We start from the raw sequence: 25,034 nt of genomic DNA on the forward strand, positions 1-25,034 counted from the left end.
ATATTTTATTTCCTTTAAACCTGAGCAAAAGTTAAAGTAATGTTCTTTTAAAATTTGTAAGAATTTATATTTAAAATAATTAACTTACACTGTTCTATAAATGATTTTTAAGAAATAATTTTCCCTTTAATTACATGAAATTCATACCAATTTTCTATTGTTCTAATTTCCAAGTGCTCATACACGCTTTTTAAACATTTCATGGTTAATCCTGCTTTTCATATTTAATTATAATAACCAATATAATTTGAGTGATGTTTTCTAAAATATTAAACTTTTTTAACTAAACCAATTTTGTACAAAATTCTTGAGGTTTTTTTTTTTCCTCACCTTGGTCACATTTCCAACAGCAACGAGGGAAACAAATCACTGAAAATATGACATAATCAGTGCTTTGATTTCAAATGGGCACTTTTTATTTTACAATTTCAATTGATCTCACGTTCATAATTAAAGTGCTGACTCTGCATCCTTCCCCTGCCAAACCTTAATGTGCACCCTAAGCACACCCCATCAAGTATATACACCGATTAGCAACATGGCCGCCCGACGACACACGACAATAATCAGCAAGAAATGTAATCATACTAATTATGTATCAAGAAATGATGACGCTGCTCGTCGTAGGAGAGAAATACGTCCCAAGAAAACGCTCGTTCCAGTGGGATGACGTAAGTAGCTATAAACGCTCACTTTCCCCCGTTTGAGTGCGTATACACCAAATTCAACCTTGTGTGCGACAAAATGGCGTCCTCACGTAAAGTTTGTCTCATGTTGACATATGAGACAGAACGTCTTGATTGTGTGGCAGACACGGTTCAAATCTGACGACACTCAAAACAAAATAGTGGACATTTACTGCAGATGACACAATGACTACTTTCCTATTTGCGCTGGAGTGCGCCTTAAAACGGGAGCTTTATTTACAGGTGTGACTCAGTGTGAGCGTGTGTGTGTGTGCGCGCGCGCGCGTTCTCGTTGCCCCACACGGCCGATGACTCAACAGGGAGGCGGGGCGGGGGGAAGTCGCGATATAGCTTCTTGCCAATGGTGCTTTGCTGACCTAAACAAAAGCACTCACATTTACCTTTACTACTGATATTGTAACATGTGTCCCTTCAAACTGTTAATGTGTCCCCAACGTTCTCATCTCTTCACTTTGTCGCGTTTCTCTCGGCTGCACTGCTTCAAGTACTTAAATGTGGATGTTGATTTGTGTTGTCCAATCAGCTTTCAGCTTCTTTGTGTTGCCATGCCAATCTAATCTGCCCTGAGAATTCAGCATCAGTACTGCCGTGGCTGTAACTTCAATACACCAATGGGGCTGTTTTTTTTATTTGTTTTTTTTTTTTGTTTTTAACCAATCAGAACGAGCTGACCCTCGTTGACGGTTGTTAAGAACCAAATTTTCCAGCTAGCAAAGCATATTTGTAGCATGAATCTGGTATCGGGGCAGTACCGGCCTTATTTCAAGGTATCGGGTACTCACGACGGCGGCCGATACCAGTATTAGACAATGACGTTTTACAATCATAGCTACTGGATTATTTTTATTTTTTTTATTTCTTTATTTTTTAATACATTTGTATTAGATGTTCTATATAAAAAGTGGATTTTATGAATCAATAGGATTTTTTTTTATAGAAAATTGTCAATAATTTATGCAATTTTGCTATATTGGGATATAGAGGTCTTTCTTTAAAATGATCTGTCATCTATTTAATATATTTTTTTTTGTATCTGTCAAAAAAAAAAAAAGGAACATCCTAAATCGACCGAAGCCTACATTGAAGGCCCAAATTTGGTGTGCACATCAGCCACCCCGTCTACCCGCCAACCCAACCCCAATTTTATATGCAAAGCCTCTTCACAGTGTGGATTACACCCCCCACCCCCCCCCCAAAAAAAGCTTTTACAATTAGATTTTGCATTCACGCCACACGCGCACAAAGGGATGACCTACTTGAAAGCCCCACCGTTCTGCCTTAAACGCACGACATTTGTGCCCGTACAATGACCCCGCCCCTTTTTTTTGTACAGTGTTTTTATTTGTTGTTGTTGTTGCTGCTGTGAATCGCCTGAGAAGGAAATGTTCACTGTTGATGATTTACTCCCGAGGTTGAAGGATTGTCATTAGCTGAGTCAGAGGTGCTGGAAGCAGTCCAGTTTGCAATCAATGTGCGGCCTGACATGTCTCGTCATAATCTCTTCAAGAGGATGCCGGGATTTATCTCATATACTGTCTACAACAGTACGAGAGAGAGAGAGAGAGAGAGAGAGAGAGAGAGAGAGAGAGAGAGAGATGTATGAGTGAGAGTGCCTGTGATTATGTGGGGAGTGTGTGAGAGTGAGAAAAAGTGTAACTGACAGAGAGAGAGAGAGAGAGAGAGAGAGAGAGAGAGAGAGAGAGAGACATTCAGGAGTGTGTGAGAGTATGAGTGGGAATACGTGTATGAGGACGAGTGTGTGAGATAAGACTGAAGCAAGAGCGCCCTCTGCCGTCCAGAGGTCCACTAATCTCTGCAATTTTAAAATTAAACTTGTCAAATCCGTTCCGCCAACGCACACAATTGTACAATTGTTAAAAACACCCATCCATCACAAAGAAAATATTTCTATAAAAACAATAATAAATGGGGGGGGGGGGGAAGACAAATCCATTTACTGGCGTGTACTAAATGACGGGACATCTCATTGTTTGATCGAACATTTTTCATCCAAAAACGAGTGATGTCGCCTAAAGCATACAAAATTACTTTCACTTTGCTCTGGCACATTAATAATTATTTATTTGTGTCAAACTGATTATTAATACATTTTGAAAATATCTTTACAGTTCGTAATTTCGTTCATATAGACAAATAGGAGGATGTCCTTGGCCACAGTGAACAAACGCAAATGATGTATTTTGGCTTTCTGCAGTGACGCCATTTCCCCACCAGGGGGAAGCATGCACCAGGTCATTTTCACACTCTCAGCTCCTGACTACTATGAGTTTAAATGTGTCCTCTGTAGTGGACATTTGTAAAGATATTTGTATAGAGGACATTCGGAGCTTTCCATTGATGCCAAACGTGAAGGGGTGGCGGTGGGGCTTTGGCTTTGCTACCTTTGATTGCATCATAAAATAAAATGGCTTCCCTTAGTGCGAGCATTTTTTAGGGAACAGGAAAAGTAAGTGGTTGCTTTTCATTGAACAAATTTAGCCTTTAAATGTTGCTAGCATGCTTTTTATGCTCTCTTAAGGACACATTGAAGTGCTGTTTGAATTATTTTAGTTGCTTTTGAGCCTAGCATTTAATTTTAAATGTCCTCTGTCGTGGCCATTTGTATTTATTTTCTCCATTTTGCTCTGTTTTTCCCAAATGACAAGAAACTTGAAACTGATTGGACGGTATTTTTTTTTTTCCTGGTAGGAGGATTTGTGAAAATCAGTCATGATTTAAACACATTTAAACTTATTGAAACACACCTTTTAAACACACATGTTTAATGCTGTGGCATCGCCAACAGCATCTCCCGTGGCTCTCCTTTCCCACATGTTAGGGCATTACAGTAGTTCCGTAAAAACCCATCAAAAGGTGTACTTTAAAATAATGTGACGACGTAGTGGGGGAACACTTCACTTGAAATAGTGTAAGAGAAAAACTTTTTTTCCATTTTTTTTTTCCAATGAGGCATACGTTGGACAGCTCTGGTGGGAAGTAATGAAGTACAAATACTTTATTACTGGACTTACCACATTATTAGTAGGGTGGATTTTTTTTTTACAGTCAGCTAAGTTCACAAGTATTAGTAGAGTCCTTTTTGCCACCTGTTGTATTAGGCCACGCTCAATTTCTGCTATTTTCTTTTTGCTCAGGCACGCCTCGGACAGCCCCTCCTGCCCGGTGACTAAGATCAGTTGTCATTACCTCAGCAAGGAGGGAAAACATTCCCCTCAATGGCCGACATGCCAGCTCAAATAAACTGAGCGGCGTGCCGTCTGTCATTAAGAGAAGCTTCGCTCGTTTAAAACAAACTGCAGGAAAATAACAGCAAATTACACCGACACAAATGACTGACTGACTGACTGACTGACTGGCTGGCTGAGACATTTGGATATTTTTTGCTCAGCATCTCAGCAGCCATTTTGGAGGCACTTTTTTAACCCACACTTCTAGAGTACACTACAGATGATGATGATTCATATATATATCGATTTTTAAATGTTTGTTAATATCAGGCACATATATATATATATATATATATATATATATATATATATATATATATATATATATATAATAAAGTTTTTATTTCTAAAATTCATGTTGTGTATCGCAAAAGAACTTCTTTTTTTTTGCCTAGAAAAAAGCTAAATTGATTTTGTTATTTATTATTTTTATTTTATTTTTAAGGAAAGCCCTACTGTAATGTGATTTTTGACAAAAATGTATTGTGCAGACCTCAAAAGTCAAAATCAAAACCTAGGACTTTATTGTGAAAAACAAGCAACTACCATATCTGATATTATCAATATTTTATACATGACCTAACAAGGCCACTCCTCCTGGATGACTTACACCTTAACATAAGCTACTTCGTTAACGGTTTAGCGAATACAAGTTCCTTCTCCAGAGTCCAGAAACGCATTAATTTGCCTGCTATTGATCTGTTCAAAGTTGAATGTTCTCCACTTTTGACACCGTTCCAGCCCAACATCTGTGAAAGTGGTCTCCATCACCCAAGCAGGTCATTCAGGTGCTAAACGCACTGTGGGCTGTGTCAGTCTTATGTTAGCTTAGCAATTAGCATGGCCTTTCCCTTCATCTGAACAATATTTGTCAGATTTTTTTTTTTTTTTTTTTTTTTTTGCATTTATAATGGCAGTCACTTTAAATGCTGATTTTCACTATTCACGGACCAGGTCGACCCACAAGTCCTCTTATATCTCAAAAGTGGCTGAGTGGCTTCAAGGTGAAGGTGTGACAGGAGTCTCTCTCACGCCCTCCCTCTCCCTCTCTCTCTCTCTCTCTCTCTCTCGCGCGCGCACTCACACGAATCCACTCTTCAAGTCAGGACGTCGCCGAGTCCAGGAGGGTCCAGCAGCAGCAGCAAGCAAGCAAGCAAGCAAGCAAGCAAGCACAACAACCAGGAAAGCCGACGAGATGCGGGCGCCTCTGCTGCTGTTGGCCGCCTTGTGCGCTCTGCGAGCCGGGGCGGGCTCGGAACCGGTGACCCTGGTGCAGGAGGCGGACGCGAGCCCCGCGCGCGAGTCGGCCCTGCTCCGACCCAAAGTCCTGATCGCCATCGTGGCTCGCAACGCGGAGCACAGCCTCGCACAGCACCTGGGATGCATCGAGAGGCTGGAGTACCCCAAGGAGCGCATCGCTCTCTGGTCAGTGCAACACGTTGCTGCTGCGCCGCCTTATATAGCATTATTCATATTATTATTATTATTACTATTATCAGAAGTTATTATTTTTAGCATGAACGTGAAAGCGCCGCGCCGGAGTCCCAACTGTGCACAGAGGCGGCCATAAAAGCAGCAGCAGGTACACGCTCATTATAGTGCATTATAAAGAGACAATATGATCATAAAACGCGACACGGGGTGCTTAAAAAGGAGACATTAAGTTGCTTTGACAGCAGGATTAAAAGGGAAGGAGGAGGGGGGGGGGGTGTTGGTAGTGGGACGAAGTCATGCGTGTCCAAAAAATGAGTCGAAGCTGCTCACTTTGGATCGCATGGAAAGTCAACGGGGAGGTCAATTTATTAGGTACACCTGGACAGTCCGAACGTGAAATAAATAAAGATTAAATAAATACAGGTGGAGGTGAATGAAGTGAGTTTTCTTATTATGTTGTAGTTGCCAGTCCAAAAAACAAAAAACAAACAAACAAAAAAAACATGCAACAGAGAAACTTAATGATGACGTCACGTCGTATGAGTGACGGCGCCGTCAAGGCAAGTACGAGCGCGACAGTCAAAGTCGGTATTTTGGCCCCCTGCCACACTTTGGGCTTGTCACGGCTTTTTATCTCCCGCTTCAGGCGGCGGCGATGTCTTTGTGTGCGTTTCCCGTCTCTGTGTTGTTTCCATCTGTGAGACGTCGGCATGAAAAGTGGCGGAAAGCTGAGAAAAACTCACTGGGCCGTCAAGGAATGCGGTAAATCGCACAAAAATGCTCAGCAGTATTTGGAGTGCTGTCAACCAACGACACATGGCGGCTCATTATTTAGCGATTTTTTTTTTAATGAGTTTGCGCACTTGCAGTGTAGTACCACCATTTGCCACAACTTGCCAGGCAGCACTGAGCTCTAATGAGAAAGTTCCTGCGTAATTAATAGAAAGAAGAAGAGGCAGAGCTCTTAATGCTAGCGTGCATATAACGTCTACACACCCCTTTTCAAATGGCAGGTTTTTGTGATGAAAATAAATAACTAATTATTTTAAATCTTTTTCCACCATTAATGTGACCATTATAACCTCAGTTAGAAAATCTTTTCAAGAAGGGAAGTAAAAATAATGTTGTTGAACAAGTGTACACACCCTATTCAAAGTGGTGATGATTCCAACTCACCCACACCTGCCACCACTTAAATTGCCTCTGATTGCCCCCAAATAAAGTTCAGCTGTCCATGGAGGCTTTTCCTGACATGTATCAAGTCACACTATAACACGAGGTGTAGACGTTAACGATGATATTAATCGTTTATATCGAGTTCTTGATTTTTATTGAAATGTGTGTTGCATTAGTCATTTTGTCCACCTGTGACGCAACTTTTTTGAAACTCTCCAAAAGCAAATCCAAAATTCCGATTGACGTTTTGCACCTGCCTTTTATTATCCCATAATCACGGCTTTTTCAAATCCATCGCGGAAAACGTCATCACAGCGGGACACAGGCGTGCGTGTCTGGATAATAACCAGGCAGGAAAATGCTTTAAATTGCTCTTTGTAGATCAGTTGGATTTCAACTGGCTTTGCATTCAAAAAGTATCCTGCAGATCCTTCACACACATGGAAGGCTTCCATGAAAACAATTAGCTTACATTATGCTGAGTCACACAAGGAGACATGCAAACCAGATGTGCACGACTTATCGAGACAGGATACGCCCATAGACTTTATTGTGTAACATCATTACGATTCTAAATAATAATGGAAAATATTAAAATATGTCTGCAAAATGTTCAGTTTGTTTAATTTTGATATGTATGAGTGAAATGAACAATCCTACTGTCGTTTATAGCGGTGAATCTAAGCACGTGGTGCATTGGCACCCTCTAGTGGTACACAAAAGAATTACTGAAATTAACGGGATTTATTTTTTAATCTAGTACAGCTAAATTTGTAAGTAAAATACATTTGTAGTTAATCTTAATCTCTTTGTGAAATTTATTTAGGTAACATTTTCTTTTCGACTTTTATCTACAATACATTTTAAATGAAGTGAATCACAATTAAGTAAATTTTAAAGGGCAATGTTAATGTTTCAATGGCTTACAATATTTTTTTATTTTGTATTTTTTTAGTCTCCCCCCAGACCTGTTTATATAACTAAAAGTATATATCTCAAAAATACTTAATACATTTTAATTTAATCTAAAAATACAAACTTTAACATCTACTTAAAATCATTGGCCATTTCTTAGTCGCCATAGCTATGTCGAGCATAAAAATATAAACAAGAAACAATTTTAACGTGAGCGGAGGACCTTCATTTAGTCAGGCCATAGCCTCGTCTAATAGAAATAAAGGGATTTGCTGCCATCTTGTGGCATGCATAGGCAATTACAAACCACTTACGTATTTTTGGTATGCATGGCAAGGCTCTGTCAATAATCTTTGTACTTATGTAATGTGAAGCAGCATGTGGCTCATCATTCATGATTATTCACAGATTTTCAATACAACTTTTGTAACGTGTTTTCTTTCAATCCGGCATTGTTGGAAAAAACTTGCCCAAATTCATGGCACGTTGTCCTTTTGCTTATCATTATTAAGCGAGCAGATGTGTAATTACTTAATTCCATTTGGGCTAATTAGTGTCTTTAAATTTGACTCGATCACAAAGACGACTTGCGTTTCGTCGCACCAGGTGTGTTGCCTGCAAACGCGCAAGATGACTTTTAATTTTTTTTTTATTGTTCTATAAAAAATGAAATAAAGAACAGAACAACCACATTTGCTATTTCCGACTGATCCCGTTATATTCTTTTTTTAAATTAATTAAAAATAGCATTTTTTTTAAAAATATATAAAAATCTTAAATCATACAGAAGGTCACTTTGACCTATGAACCAGCACAACAGGAGGCCTAAATGTACCGTCCCTGATGGCCAAAGCTTGCCGGCGTTTTCACGACTTTGCCGCAAGACAGCGCGAACATGACGTCTCATTTGACAATGTGGCTCAAAGTCAGTCATGTTCCTTTTTGCCAAAGTGCGACTTCACAAACGAAGCCTCTGTAGCCCCCTGAAGACAAAAGTTTTTACGGGAAAGTTTAATTGGCATTTATTTGCCGACGTGGCATAAACAAAAAACAATTGCTGACATCCCAGAGCTTGATCAGTGGCCTGCTTGTGTTTCTTCTCTTTCGCTGCCCTGCAGGAGGAAACCGAATTTTGTGGCTTTGCTTGTTTTGGGGCAGAATTCCAAAGACTGGCAACCTGGTGCTGCTTTTGGTTTCACTGTTTTCATACAAGACGGGATCAACAGTAGAGCTTCACTTTGTATTAGGGAAGCATGCCATTTTTTCGAGTCGTATCCCTTGTTGTTTGCAGCATGTCTCATTCCGTCTGATACCTTCAATGGCGCGTGTTTTTCCCAGCGCCCAGCCTTTTATATGCACTTCAATGGGAGTTGGGGCAAAGACGCAAGCCTCCGCGTAACCTTGAATGTGACTACTGAATGTCACACTAGAGCGCAAGTCCACTTTTTGTTGACGCTGAAACTCATGAGGAATTTGTCGCTCTTTTTCTTCTCAGTCTTCGTGGGAAAGATGTTCAAATATCGAGCGTATTTTTACAAGATTGTGCTGAGATTCGGGGAAACGAGAAAATGATGTGGACGTGGCCACTGAATGTGCTGAAACTACGTCCTGCTCAACTGTCAATCAAATATCACCTCCACAACCTACTTTGTCTAGCATCTTTTTGATGCACACTTGAGCCGGGAAAAATATCCCACACTTTTCCATGTGACGATGAGGCACTCTAAAGCGGCCACACAACATGTCAACACACTGGTCGTCACATTAGACTTGTAAAAATATATTTTTTTTTTACCTCGTTTTAAACTTCCCTCCGCGATATATGCGTGCACTCACGGCTGACAACGAGGCGTTCTAAAATGGCCACACCAACCAGAAGCTGTCAGTCATGTCAGACTTTTAACATTTTTGTTTTTAACATTGCTCTTCCACCTTCTCTCTGTGACATGCATGCACTCATGGCTAACAACGATGCACTCTAAAGTGGCCATGCCAGCGACCAAACTCCTATCAACATCTTGGCGGTCATGTCAGACTTTCAAAAACATTTTTTTATTCCTTGAAGGGTCAAGAGAGTTGTATTAGATGCAGGTTCGAATAGGTGAGTTCCATGGACACGTGTTGTCCAGATGTTGATTATATACGAAGACAGCAAAGGAAATGGGAACGTAACTAAAACGCCTTCAGGGTGCAGAATAATGAGGCTACAGTTTACTATCAATCTTTAAAACGAGGCTGAGGGGACGTCACGTGTTCCATGGCGAGATCAGCACATGTGAAACGATATTACACATTTCTATTCCCTTTATTTTCTCTTAGATGCACTACTTTTAGTATATGAGGAGGTTCGATTTTTTTTTTGTCCAATCAGATTTCCGCCTCCATGTGTTGCCATGTCAATGTAATCTGCCCAGGGCCTTCACAATCAGACCAGCTGGCCTAATTAAATAAAATAATTATTATATTATATTAAATTATACCCCAAAACATTTATTTATTTATTTATTTATTTATTTATTTATTTATTTATTTATTTATTTATTTATTTATGTATGTATGTATTTATTTATGTATTTATTTATGTATTTATTTATTTTTAATTTAAGAAATAACCAAACTAATTCTAAAAAAAAGTATATTTTAAGTGAAATTTTTGTTGCATGTATTTCATAATATACAACTGGCTTTTCAAGAAGAAAAAAAAAACTGAAACAGATGTTGTTGTTATTGTGACTTTCACCACAAAATGTTTTCTAGCGCCCCGACGACGTCACGTCCACTTGCGATAAAACTGCAGCCTTGGGCGTATAATATTTGTGTTTGACATTTGACAGTGATGCTTCATTACAGATGCAAAAAGCAGCAATGAGGAAGGAGGCAGATGTCATCGTGTTAGTCATCGTGGAAAGTCACAGTGTGTGCTCGCTCGGAGGGCTGAGAGGGGAAGGGCCGTCCCGTGCACACACGTGCGGGCAGGCAGGCAGGGTGTGCACGGGGAAAAACAAAAGATGAGCCACTGAGCAGAAGCTGCACTAAAAAGTCAGTGAAAACAACCACATTCAAAAACATGAGAACAAAGCTAAGCTAAAAGAAAGCAATTTGGTGTTAAATGTTGATGGTTTGTACGCTGGTTATTCGTTAATGTGTTAAAGACTTATTGCTGTTCTTAGGAACAGCTGGCTGTTTGCCCAAATAGTGAGTCTACATTGAGTTCTACTAATTTGATTTCCACATAGTGAGCCCACATCTACCATCCTTAAGTCTTATCTACCCGGTCAGTCGGCATGCTTCGGAGCAGGAGCTTTTCCCGACACATACACAATTGTTTGCAGCAACAAGTGGACTTTAGTGGTCACGCACTAGAGTGGTTTAGATCCTATTTGGCCGGCAATACTTATTGGAACTTATTATTACAATACTTATTATGTGGAACACCATACTATTGTATGGTGTTCCACAGGGTTCAATGTTGGGGCCCCTGCTGTTTTTATTGTATTTTTTGCCCCTGGGTTTTTGCATGATATTTATATGCCGATGAAAGTCGGATGTATGTTCCGCAAAGCAAAAATATTTTACTTTCTCCTTAAGGCCACTTTTGTCCTGTGTGGAGGAAATCAAAGCCTGAGTGGCACTAATCTTCTTACAGCTCACCTGTAATGCACTTTATTTTGGAGTCAGCCAGTCCATACAAAAATAAGATTGGGTAATGTGCCAACAACAACAACCCTGACACGTGCATTTTTTACTACTTATCACCAAATTACAGACCCTGGCACTCACTAGTAAAAGAACGTGCGCCTAAAGCAGCTGTCAGACGCCACCGCTCGCTTGTCATTTGCCGGCAATACTGAAGAATAACACGTCTATTAGCAAATGACAAGTTTCTCTTACCTGGAAGTGTGCACACACATAAACGCGTAAGCACACATTTGGTTTGGTGGAGTTTTCCACTGCTCGCTGCTGTAACTCTCTTCCAAAGTCTATTTTGGACTGTGTAGACGCGCGCATGCATCACACTTGGAGGGCCTTTATTTTTATTTAGTGTATTGACGGGATGGCAAATTTTGTCTGTCTGTCTGTCTGTCTGTTTGTCTGTCTGTCTGGCTGGCTAGCTGTATATCTGGCTGGCTAGCTAGCTGTAGATCTGTCTAGCTAGCTGTCGATCTGCCTAGCTAGCTAGCGAGCTGTCTAGCTAGCTATGAATCGATCTATCTATCTATAGCTAGATAGATAGCCAGCTATCTAGCTAGCTAATATCATTTTATAATCCATAGTCAATGTAGTTGTCTCCTTTCATCCAAATGTATGTACCGTATGTATTCCCTGAGCTAGAACGTGTCCCTCACTGTCTTATAGCAGCACATGTATGTGTCTTACGAGAGCGTGTTAGCGGTTGAAGAAGCGCGCGTGTCTACTCATTACTACAGTACAGACAGAGTCAGGTGTTGCCTACTTTTACTGGCACAGAATGAAATAACAACAAGCAGTCATCACGCGGCGACTTCCTTCTGCATGACTGAACACACACACACACACACAGGTACACACACACGCACACACACATGCACGTGCACGTGTACAAGCTTGTTGGTACATGCTTTTCGTTTTAACGCGCATACCCAAACTCACCACGTGCAAAAGGCAAGGTAAGGTTTAATTGTGTTGTAGCGATTTCATCGTGATTCGCAAATGCAAAGAAATAACAGGATTCACGTTCAGGTCAATCCTAACATCAAAAGGTCAAATCAAAAGAGTAAAATGACGAAACGCACAACTGTCATAATGCAAGCGAGTCATCAGCGCCAACCGTATGTCGGTGTCGTTTCAGGGCCGCCACCGACCACAACGCGGACAACACCACGGCCATGTTGCGAGAATGGCTGAAGAACGCTCAGCGCTTCTACCATTACGTGGAGTGGAGGCCCATGGAGGAACCCAGGTCAGCAGTCGTTAGTTTTGCCATTTTCATTTGAATTCGTTTCTATTTCATTTGGAGCTTTCTTTTCTTTCTTTTTTTTTATTATTATTTATTTTTTTCAAAAAATACTTCAATTTAGTTTTGCATTTATTAGCTTCAGTTTTTATTTATTTATTTTGTGTATTTCTTTTTTTGAGAAAAAAACATCACTGAAAGTATTGTGTAAAAAAAAAAATCGACAAAAATAATATTTTAAAAACAACAATCCACAAATCAAATACAGGTACTGTATAAAATACTATATATACAATATATATATATATATATATATATATATATATATATATATATATATATATATATATATATAATACTGCTTCTAAAGTTAGCTAACATCTAAAAGCTAGCATGTTGTCGCTTTCCATTCCTTATTTTCCAAGTTACCAACTTCTAAGATGTTATTATTATTATTATATATATTGTATTTTAGGTCCTACACAGACGAGTGGGGTCCAAAGCACTGGCCTGCGTCCAGGTTCAACCACGTGATGAAACTGAGGCAGGCGGCGCTCAAGGCGGCCAGGGAACGCTGGGCCGACTTTATACTGGTAGGAGAAAAAGATGCCGTGTTGTCAGTGCAAGAACGCTGTTGATTTGCAGCAATTCCAATCCAGCATTACAATAACTGACTTTTGAACTAATCCTTTCCCTCACCAAGTTCGAAACTTAATTTATTCATTTGTGAAATAAAAAGTTCCCATTGAAATGAATTGATATTCCATGAATCCCTTCCATTCCCTCAATTCCTTCTTGTGGCATCTAAAGGCAATTACAACCTTTTTTTGGGTGGTTGTCAATTCTCTCAGATTTGTGCTGTTCCCTGCAGGTCTCAGTAATAGTAATAATAGTCATCCGTCTCTGTTTGGGTTTTTCTGTTGTAGTTCGTAGACAGCGACAACCTCCTAACCAACCCGCGTGTGCTCAACCTGCTCATTGCTGAGAATTTGACGGTGGCCGCCCCCATGTTGGAGTCCCGCTCCTTGTACTCCAACTACTGGTGCGGCATGACCCCACAGGTACAGCCCAGACATCCGTCCGTTCGTCCATTTCTCCATCATCCATCCAATTAGACCTCCAACTATTCATCCATTCATCATCCGCTCATCTGTCCATCATCCACCCATCATTTTTCCATCATGCATCCAATCATCCATCCAATCATCCATCCAATCATCCATCCAGCCACCCATCCATCCGTCCGACCATCCATCTGTCCATCTAACCATCCGTCCATCCATCCATCCATCCATTCTTCCGTCTGTCCATCCATCCATCTCTCCAGCCATCCACCCGTCCATCCATCCATCTATCCATCCACCATCCACCCATTCGTCTGTCCATCCATCCACCTGTCCATCCTTCCATTCATCTGTCCATCCAACATGCATCCTCATCCACCCATCCATCTATCCGTCCGTCCTTCCATCCATTCTTTCATCCTTCCATCTGTTCGTCCATCCATCCATCTCTCCATCTATCCACCCGTGAGTCTTTCCATTCATCTGTCCATCCAACCATCCATCAACCACCAATCCATCCGTCTGTCCATCCACCAGTCCATCCTTTCATTCATCTGTCCATCCATCATCCAACATCCATCAACCACCAATCCATCCATCCATCCACCATCCACCCATTCATCTGTCCATCATCCACCCATCATTTTTCCATCATCCATCCAGCCACCCATCCATCCATCCGTCCGACCATCCATCTGTCCATCTAACCATCCGTCCGACCATCCATCCATCCATTCTTCCATCTGTCCGTCCATCCATCTCTCCAGCCATCCACCCGTTCATCCATCCATCCATCCATCTATTCACTCATCTATCCATCCATCCATCCATCCACCATCTACCCATTCGTCTGTCCATCCATCCACCTGTCCATCCTTCCATTCATCTGTCCATCCAACATGCATCCTCATCCACCCATCCATCTATCCGACCGTCCTTCCATCCATTCTTTCATCCTTTTCATCCTTCCATCTGTTCATCCATCCATCCATCTCTCCATCTATCCACCTGTCAGTCTTTCCATTCATCTGTCCATCCAACCCTCCATAAAACAGGCATCAAATTAACCATATAAACGACAGAAGGTTATAAAGTGAACTGTATATAATCACAATATCAAACAGCACTTCATTCATCCATCCATCTTCTCATACGGCAAAAACAAAATATTCTGTGGCTCAGGGCTACTACAAGAGAACTCCGGACTACCAGCCAATCAGGGAGTGGAAGCGCCTGGGCTGCTTCCCGGTCCCGATGGTGCACAGCACGTTCCTGCTGGACCTGAGACGGGAGGCCAGCCGGGACCTTGCCTTCTACCCGCCTCACCCCGACTACAGCTGGGCCTTCGATGACATCATGGTGTTTGCATTCTCCGCACGTCAGGCGGGTGAGTTGGAAGCTCGCGGCAAACGAGCACATTTGGAGCCGGCCTGACAATTGCATTTAACGTCAGGCTCCAGTCCAAGTGGCAAAAGGTGCTTAAAGAGAAAAAACAGATACTTGCACTTTACAAGTACTTTGTCACTTCCCACAACTGCTCAACAGTAAGCTGCTTTTTATTTGTTTACTCGTTGTCTCATCGGCGTGTTTGGCTGATAACAAAGAAGACTTTGTAGCATGAGTGAAAGCGGATAGATGACCAAAAACCATGTGTACGGATTGTTTGTATGTGTGCGTGTGTGTGTGTGTGTGTGTGCGTGTGCTGTTAAACAAGCAAACACAACCTTGGAGATTTCCATTTCATAGACTTGACAAGAATGTGTTGCGTTTGCCTGCCAGTGTGTTGAATCACACATTTGGCTTGCAGGGTCACAGGTTTGCAGCGGTGGGCCGCGCAATTTGCTAACCAGTTGCCCGACTTAACCCACCTCGTGATACCGCCGCCATCGCGTCGCAATGAGAGAAATCCTGCTTGCTGCTTGATGACCCCCCCCCCCCCCCCAAATGCTCAAGGGAACATTTGCATTTTGCAGCTGTGCAGCGCGTTCATTAGCGTGTGTAGCGGCCTGCGCGTTGCGTGAAGGACAAGGTTGCCACAGGGGCCTTAAATTCTTGTGGATAGAGTGTCATGGAATTTGGTCGTCCTTGTTGTTTTCAAGGCTTCGGAATTACTCAGATAAAAGTTTTAAAGGGTAAAATGCTTGGAATTTACAGTACAATGAATAGTTTGATTCCAGTAAATACTGATTCAATAATTATAGTTAGATTTAATACCTATTTGTTGATAAGGGATTAAAATAAAACCTTTTTAATTGAATACAATTTTCAAACACAAATGAATAAATGAGTTGCATAAATTAAAAGTAAAATGCTGTTACATAGTAATTAATTAATCAAAATACATGTGTAAATGTAATTAATTTTAATTAAATTAAAATTCTATCAATTAATAATCATTATATGCATTCAAATTTTTTAATTAAATGAATAACATTCCATAATGAAATACACAATAAATTAAATACATTCTCATTAATACCCCCCCCCCAAAAAAAAAGCATTCAATTTGTATTATTTTAAGTTAAATTAAATACATTCACTTTTATTTGACTAAAGTGTAAATCAAATTAAATAAAAAATAAAAATAAAAATTATATTCACTATAACTACTCTAAACACGGCATTCTGATTAAAATTGTGCTTATGAAATATGAATGAGGCAGCAGAATCCACCCGTTTGATCCATCGCAGGGGGCGGCCATTTTGTCTTCTACTGCCTCTTGCTATCGAAAGAAAATGACAACACAGTGCCGAAGGGCTCAGCTTGCGAACGCCACATGAACCGAACCGAGAAAACAGGTGAGCCCTGATAGGTTGTTTCACTTTGTCCTTTGGCACTGTGATGTCATTTTCAGTCGGAAACAAGTGGCAGTACAAGACAAAATGGCCTCCTCCTTAGATGGGTAAAAATAGGTGGATTTTACTGCTTAATTCATATTCCTTAATATGAATCAGAATGCTGTGTTTAGACTAGTATTGTAAAGAACATTTCTGACTTGTCTTTTACTTTTAAATTTGAACCTGACCTTCTAGTATAGTACATAAAAATGCCTGAATATGATTCAATGTAAAGTATATCAAAAAGTTAACGCACCACTTTCACAGTAAAAACAATCAAATGATCCTCAAGTCAAAATTGTTGTGTGCGTGTGTGTTTTTGTCTGTGTATGCGCGTCCTCCAGGTGTGCAGATGCACGTGTGTAACAAAGAGCACTACGGCTTCCTCCCCGTCCCCCTCAAGGCGCACCAGAATGTGGAAGACGAGCGCGAGAGTTTCATACACACCATTACGGAGGCCTTGAGTGAGTTGACACACGCGCACACACACACACACACAAACACACACAGTATACACACGCTTTCCAGCAATCTGTCACGCCTCACGGTGCCTCCTCCTCGGCCTGTTCCTCTTGACATCCAGTGGCGTCTCTGATTGCAGCCTCAATTCAACCGCTTCGTCTTTCTGTCTTTTCCTTTTTGCTTTTCTGTCCTCCCGCCGCTTGCTATCCTGCAGAGCCCAACACATGGCTTGAAAAAGAAATACTAAATCGTGGCCACTTTTTTGCTCTCAGGTGCTCACAAAACGTTTATTGCGGCCAGAGCAAACTTGGTTTTCGCAAAAGTAAAATAAACGGAAAACGACATACTGTACAGTGGCTATAAAAAGTCTACACACCCTGCCATGTTCAAATCCCAAGTTTTTGTCATAGTAAAAAAATAGACTATGGTAATTAAAAAAAATAAAAAATTCCCACCATTAAAACTCACTCACTCCCAGCCATTTTCACTGAAGCAACCCCCTTCACTCCTGGCTGTTTTTACTGGATTTTGACTGCCCACAGACTATTGTGTTCTATTGCTCTAAAAACATGGAATCTACCAAAAGAAAGATTAGAGTCTCTTCTTTCTTCAGAAAAAAAAGTCTATTCCCATGTTTCCGTTTTGCATCAGTTGGTAAATGAGGTTTTTTTTCCAACATGACCCTGGTTGATCTCTTTTGCTCTGCTGGCCGTTTTTATAATAACTACCACTTTTTCAACCGTTTTGTGCAGTTGAGAGGCTGCATCAAAACTTTCTGTATGCTCTAGCATACATTTTTTTAAACATATAATTACGTCTTTAAAACATTAAAAATAGAACATAGTTATACGTTTTTGGGAACAAATGAGTTAATGTGGCATTTTATCTATAACTCAATTAAAAATAAAATAAATAATGTGATTGCATATGTGTTCACACCCTTGTAAATGGGGATGTAGCTGTGTTCACAATGAACCAATCACGTTCAACCATCTTAAACGGGAGTCAGCACACACCTGCCACCATTTGAAGCACTTCCGATTAATTTCAGATGTTCTAGTTGGATTTTTATGACATTTTGATTTGATCTCATTGTTCATATCGGAAAATATAACGATAAATGGTGGATCACTGTTTATGGGTACATCTGTCTTTGTGCCCCACAGTTGACCACAATATTGAGCCTTGTGACCGCCTGTCCTCTCCGCCATCGCCGCAGGACACTATGGGTTTCGATGACGTAAATGACTTTTTGCCTTTTCAAATGATTTCTCTTTCGGTCTTTCTCCTGCCTCACCACATAGAGAATGTGTCATGTGTTTATGTTTAGATCTTCCTGATAAATCTGAAGCGTCGGCTGGATCGAAGAAGCCGGATGTTGAAAACAATGTCGGCGCTCGGCCTGCACGCCACGCTCTCGGCCGCGGTGGACGGCAAGTAGGTCAAACCTCGAACCTTTGACCAGCTTGTTTTGTGAATGGACAAAGTGGTAACTATTATATTGTGTATGCGATTGATCTGATCAATGTTTGAGCAGTGTGTATGTGAATGGAAATTCGGATGTTGACTTACAGTCTCTTTTCTCATCTAGTTATCCAAACTCTCAACTTCCAATCCACTTCTCTCGCTTAAATCCTTCTCCTCCTAGCATACATGCTACGACACGCAGCAGCTGACTTAACAGTTTTTTTGAGTAAGTGACTAAGCGTGACTTCTTCTCTTAACCTCTCAGAGCTCTGAACACATCGCAACTGCAGGCGCTGGGAATCGAAATGCTGCCCGGCTACAAGGACCCGTACTCGGGCCGAGTCCTGACCAGAGGCGAGATCGGCTGCTTCCTTAGTCATCACTCCATATGGAGCCAGGTGAGAATAGCGAAGGGCTACGAGCGAGCGTGTCAGTCAAAGTCAAGTAGGCTACTGGATCCCAAAAGAAACACATCAGGCCACCATCCAAAGAAATTCAAGAGCGTATGAGAAGCAAAGTGACTAACATCTGTCAGTTTTGACAAAAAACCCACATGGTCTTATATCAGCCCAAAGTATCTTGATGATCCCTAAGACCTTTAATGAAAACAGTATGTTGCAAAAAGTAAAACTTTTGGGAAGGTCTGGGGTAAAAAGAGCAGGTGGATCGTGTGATGGTCCGAGGCTGCTATGTTATTTCAGGACCTGGACGACTCTTGATTAATGGAAAAAATGAATGTCTACTAGAAAATCCCACAGTTGCCCAACATCCAGCCACCGTCTTGCGTCCTCAAATAAAGATCAAACTCTTGCATCATAGCAGGATAAAAGCCTTTTTTGTCAAAAGCCAGATTAAGAGTCCCCAATCAGTATAAACGAGTTTTTAAAAGTTCTTCAGGACGGTACCTGTCGCAGCACGTCTACCAAGCCAACATTTTGGATCCACAGGTGGTGGAACGTGGCCTTCAGAAAGTTCTTCTTCTCGAGGACGACGTGAGGTTCGAGCCCCGCTTTAAACGACGTCTGCAGGCCATCATGGACGACGTGGACAAAGCCCAGCTGGACTGGGACCTCATGTAAGAATAAACCAGAATCCTTCGCTAGTCATTAATCCCGATATACGTAGAGCTGTGTACCTTGACATGCGGGGGTGCCCCAGTTTGAGATTTTTCAGTAAGTCCCAGATCGTCCTTTTGTACTTTAGCTACGTGGGGCGCAAGCGCATGCAAGTGCAGCAGCCCGAGCGCTCGGTGGACGGCGTCAACAACCTGGTGGAGGCCGACTACTCCTACTGGACGCTGGGCTACGTGCTGTCGCTGCAGGGAGCCAGAAAGCTACTGGACGCCAAAGCGTTCATGAAGATGCTGCCCGTCGACGAGTTCCTGCCCGTCATGTTCAACAAACACCCCAAGTAAGGCCTTTGTATATATTTTTTAGAGTAAACCAGTGTCTCCCACATTTTATTGGTCAATTATTGTTCATTTTGTTTGCATAAGAGAGGCTGCATCCTTGAAGTCACTTTTGAATGCGCCGTGTAAAAATTTCACAGGGTGTAAAAACTTTCTCAAAGAGGTAATCAGATGAGATTAGAGGTTTTGGGGTTAATTTGATCTACTGTATGAAAAAGACACACCAGTTTGTACTTTTCCTTGTACAAATTTCACCTAATCACTTCAGGTGTGCCCCAGGGCTCCATCCTGGGGCCCCTGCATTTCATCTTCTCTTCTACCTCTCTCTCCTCTCGCACCCTTTTCTGTCTCCCCGATTTGTTGGGATTTAGATGTTTCTGGGGTTGGTGAAGAACTCTGGTTGGTGGCCCAATGGGTGGTGTCTGGTCGGTGCTGGATTTCCTTTCTTTTCTTTGGTCCGTCCTCGGGTCTCCTGACGGCGGTGTTCGGTTTAGGTGAACAGTATGGGATTTTTTAAATAGGTTTTTGGTGAACTAACGAATACACACACACTCACACGCACGCACGCACTCACCCACATACAAAATAATAAAAAAATGTTTTTTAAACAATTAAAAAGAGAGCAATGATGATGACATTACCGAATGAACAATACTGAGGTCTTAAAAAAAAAAAAAAAAAAAAGCAAAACTTAAGTTCTCTGTTGCTACAAAATGGACATTATACAAAGTTGACAGTTTTTAATGCTTCACACTCTGCCTCGGTACTTTCTGTTCTCAAGTTGCCATCTTGCTACATGTTAGCATAACAACTGTTAGCATGTTAGCATCATATCAATCATGATTGGAAATAGTAAGAAAATACTTTCAGCATTGATTTTTTTCGAGACAGCGTAATACAGCGAACAGAAGGCAAGTGAGTGTGTTCATGTTACATTCATAAACACAAACAAACATGGAAGACCCTTTTAGACAAGCTCGGCGAACGCAAATATTGACTGCTGACTCCAAATAGACGCGCGCAGGTGCACTACACTCTTACATAAGCAGTCGGCAGGTGACCCGGAACAAACCCTGAGACGCCTTTTGTTACACTTTGCAGGGCGTTTTCTAGTTATAAACTCCTCTTCTCCTATTCCAGCAAAGTGTTTTTTTCTTTTCTTTTCAGTAGTGCACACACTTAACAGTGCTTGGATTGTTCTTGAAGTTGCATGTTGCTTTACAGAGGACACACAGTGCCATTTGTATTTTATCTAGTACAGTCTTTGCCACATTGAGTATTTTTTTGTAGATTAAGAAAGTGTTTTGATTTAAACTATGTACGTGAAATATTTTTATCATAAATAATCATGCTTTTGTTTTGTTATTAATAGGGGTGTCAAAATTTGTGTGTTAATTTTGAGTTAATTTAAAGTTCCTTTAAGGCCACTTGTTTTTTTTTTTTTACGTGCAATTAATGACCGGCCCTTACTTGAAAAGCCTGTGCTGGGGGGATTCCAGTCGCAACGCAGCAGAAACGTCCACATCAAAATTTAGCAGTAATAAATTTAATAATAATGCATATATTTGTGGAGACTGGGGTCAAGTTGTATTTTACTATTTTAAAAATGTGCAGAAAGTTATTTCATGTTCTTAATATGAAAAGAAAAATGCACTGAGCTGTCACCAATGTCTTACAAATGCAATTGTGTCATCTAGTGGCAGAAAAATGACCTCAACACAAATCAATATCACACTCGTTTTTTTACAGTACAGCCAATATTTTTAATTTGATGAATTGTGAAATTAATGTATCAATGACTAAAAGATGCAGGGATATTTCTATTAGTTTAACATCCCCCCCACTTTTATGTTAACAAGAGGGTGAAAACTTGAGAAGAAAATATTTTATTGTTCATTTAATTGACCATTTACAACAGATATAAAATGTGCGATTAATTAATTAATTACATTACAAATTCTAATTGCCTGACACCAATAGTTATTAATATTTAATTTAATCATAATTACTCATCTAATTATTTAGTAAAACTGCATATGGAATATGGTTTATTAGTCTATGTGTAAAAGATAAATTGATCAAAACAAATAAATCTCGTTTCGTGTTCTTCTTCGTCCATCACACCTCTCGTGCCCTCTCATCTTTTGACCGTTTTTTTTTTTTTTTTCTCTGCACCTTCTGCATGGCTCCCCTCAACAAACGTTTCACTTTGTGCACTGGACCTGTGTCGCTCACTCCTCCCCCCTCCCTCGCTTGCCTCTCTTTGAGGAATGCGGGCCGGCAAGGCTCTTCCTGCTACTCGGAGAAGGGGACAGGATTCCCATTGATAGCGGCCCGGCGGTGGGGGCGGGGTAGGGATGGATGCTGCGTGTGTGTACGCGTGTGTGTGCGTGTGTTACTATGCAAATACGCAGGCATGTGTGTATAGATTACTGTGCAAATACACTGTGTATGTATTCACAGTCTTTCATTCACTCAATAGGAAAAGAAATGCGAATTACGAGACACGTGATTTAATGTATTGTTGGTAGAAAGGAAATTGAAATGAGACGGGGAGTTTTTACAGTCGACAAGAAGTGTTTGCAGTATTTTTACTGTTATTCATTTTGACTACTTTTTATCGCATTTGGATTCAAACTGTATCAAATGTTTCAAGACATATTTTCTACAGAAACCCACATTTTTTTGATCAAATATAACTTTATATATATACTTTTTCTTTTAAGCAATGATGCACTATTTTGTTCGACTATTTGATTAGCGTAGGTCAGGGGTCACTAAGCTTTTTGAAAAGAGCTACCAATACCAAATTCGAAGGGCTACCAGTTTGATGCACACTTCTGAAATAACAAATTTACTTAAATTACCATTGATTATATACAATTCTCCTATTTGTTTTATTTTTTCCATACTAGGATAAATTGTAATTGCACATCCACTTCAGTAGGTGGCAGAGTGTTAGCTCCTCTGCAATGGTGTACTTAACAACAATTGTATCGGCAAATGATACTATTTATAGTTGGGCCGAAGATGTAGGGGGCACAAAATCTTTTCTTCTTCCTGTGGTGGGGGTGGGGTGACAAAAAAATTATCGAGAAGCACTGTTCTAGAGTGAACAATGGGCACAACAACAGCCATAAAAACAACAGTAATAGTCACGTAAAAAAAAATCCCTGCAAGTGTTACTTTATACAGTTTCAAGCGATCACTTCTGCAACACGTCCTAGGAAATTACAATGTCCCGTAATCGCCAAGCAATTTTCAGAATAGGCCTGTGGGCACCAGGTTGGGATGACTGAAAAGTCTACAGCCACACGACAAACCATTTTGCCCAAAATTGCCCATGCAAACTTGGGTGAATTGGTGGAGTCCAGAGTTGAAAGCAAACATGGTGAAGTGGCATTTAGCAGTTATGCTGCATGAGAATGCAATAATCTCCCAACAGAAGTGAAACTCAATTTCGTGAAGTAAGATGAGCGAGCTGAGTTCACTGCCGCCAAACTACTCTAAATTTTTTGCTCATAAGTCAAAGCAAAAAAAAATAAATAAATCCAACTAACAGCTGATGATTCACATTTCAAAACACCACCGTATAGCTCGGAAGAAAATTAGGAATTGCGATATCCGTATCACCATCCATCGCCTGCCTTGTAAAGTCTTGCCGTATCGTCCTCAGCGTGGACTACATGTCGCACTACGAGCCGCGACACCTGCGGGCCTTCTCGGTGGAGCCGCTGCTCATCTACCCCACGCACTACACGGGCGAGCCGGGCTACATCAGCGACACCGAGACCTCCACCATCTGGGACGACGAGGCCGTGGCCACCGACTGGGACCGGCAGCACGCCCGCAAGACCGCCCAGCAGGACCGCATCCGCACCGTGGCCCAGAACAGCGTCACGGGCGACTCGCCGCCGCCCGCCGCCAGGGCCTCGCGGGATGAACTGTGAATTGGTGCACTTTGTGCCATTTTGGGGACGTTTTGAAAAGACACTTGAAGCGGAGTTACTGTTTATGTACAAGACGAGGAAGTGCCTTAATTTATTCGCCTTTGGTCATTTGTGCTACCCTATTTCCTCAAATAATGGCCGTCATCCACTTAGGGCAACTAAACTAAACGCCTTCCTGAAATAGATGCCTCTTTTTTCATCCTGAGGGAACAGCAGACGCCATTTTAAAACACTGGCGTTAACTGCAGTGCTTATTTGAACTCTGTTGCAAACTAAAACAGCAGCACCTAAAATAAATCTACAGTTTTTTTTCACTCCAAATTAATTCAAACTCAATTAGGCACAGGCCGATTACTGTGGTTTCAAAAAGTCAAGGTTTTAATAACCGTCAAAACTGTGCTTCATTGGTAATGGGAATTTATCTTATTTTCAAAGTCCAGCTGCAATATGATTGGTTGCTTGCAGAGATCGTTAAGCAAGCAGCCGAAGATAGATAATTGGAGACCAGCATATTTCTTCTTCTCTTTCTCAACTGGGCAGAGGTGGGAGGGGGGCAAATGAAAATGAAAATGAAAGCATACATGGATACCTTTTTGCTTGTATTGTCCTTTAAAAAACATAGACGCATGGTGCCAACGGGTACTAGTTAGCCCCAAGGACAACATGAGCCAAATTGAGCAAGATCCTCCATCCGCGTCCACCCACGACTCGAATATATTCATCTGTGGCAGTACACATTTAGATTCCAGACAGGGAGTGAGTTAGGTAGTTCGCGCACCAGTAGGGAAATTAATTGCCTTTCCCCATCTGCAGTTGAGTAAATGAAAGCCCCTGACCACTATTGTTGGAAATACAGTGTTCAAATCAGACTTCTGTTGTTTTATGTTATTTAAAATAAAATGTTTACTCATGGACAGACAGGCTTGGAACTAAAGAAACGTTAATGTCATCTGTGAAGAACAAAAAGTGTCCGCACCATTGTTTTTTTTCCTTTTTTTTTTTTTTGACAAGCTGCTGTACACATGGATTCACATATTTCAGTGTCACATGACCACACGCACACACGCACACACACACAGCCCAGTTGCCTTTCTTGCCTAAGTGTAGCGTTGCAGCAGGCGGGTCCTGCTCGTTAGCAGAGCATCACTCGCACATAATGTCCGACATGCAAAGTTAGTATGATTATTATGATTGTTATATATTATTATATAATATTTCGGTTCATTCAAGGGAATTATTTTAACATGTCATGTAAATGTTCTCAACAAACACACACTGGTTTTCTTGTCCACATCCAGGCTGGTTTGATTGACACTTGTGCTCATGATGAACCAATAAAACTACTTCCTCGTTTACGTTTTGTCACTCATCCCTATGAATTTTTTTTTTGCATATGTGAAGGTGTTGTTTACAATTTTGAATTGTGTGTGGG

General features: G+C 41.0%; 1 protein-coding gene across 3 annotated transcripts; it reads left to right on the top strand.

Annotated features, from left to right (window-relative positions):
- Positions 1 to 405: 405 nt before the first annotated feature.
- colgalt2b (collagen beta(1-O)galactosyltransferase 2b) lies at positions 406 to 24,957 on the top strand. Of its 3 annotated transcripts, none has more exons than XM_086089235.1 (13): positions 406 to 671; positions 5,058 to 5,380; positions 12,309 to 12,419; positions 12,889 to 13,006; positions 13,340 to 13,474; positions 14,660 to 14,864; positions 16,660 to 16,779; positions 17,944 to 18,017; positions 18,108 to 18,214; positions 18,510 to 18,642; positions 19,192 to 19,319; positions 19,448 to 19,654; positions 23,329 to 24,957. In XM_086089235.1, the coding sequence occupies exons 1-13, from the start codon at positions 594 to 596 to the stop codon at positions 23,600 to 23,602; spliced, it is 2,013 nt and encodes a 670-aa protein (XP_085945361.1). In that variant the 5' UTR covers positions 406 to 593; the 3' UTR covers positions 23,603 to 24,957. The 3 variants fall into 3 exon arrangements, with proteins under 3 accessions (XP_085945361.1, XP_085945362.1, XP_085945363.1); XM_086089236.1 differs by lacking the exon at positions 406 to 671 and adding an exon at positions 3,057 to 3,174; XM_086089237.1 differs by lacking the exon at positions 406 to 671 and adding an exon at positions 3,160 to 3,174 and having other exon boundaries at positions 5,062 to 5,380.
- Positions 24,958 to 25,034: the final 77 nt, after the last annotated feature.

The sequence above is a fragment of the Leptonotus elevatus genome, chromosome 11 (genome assembly GCF_054856555.1).
Source record: "Leptonotus elevatus isolate MCC_2025b chromosome 11, RoL_Lele_1.0, whole genome shotgun sequence".
Classification (NCBI taxonomy): domain Eukaryota; kingdom Metazoa; phylum Chordata; class Actinopteri; order Syngnathiformes; family Syngnathidae; genus Leptonotus; species Leptonotus elevatus.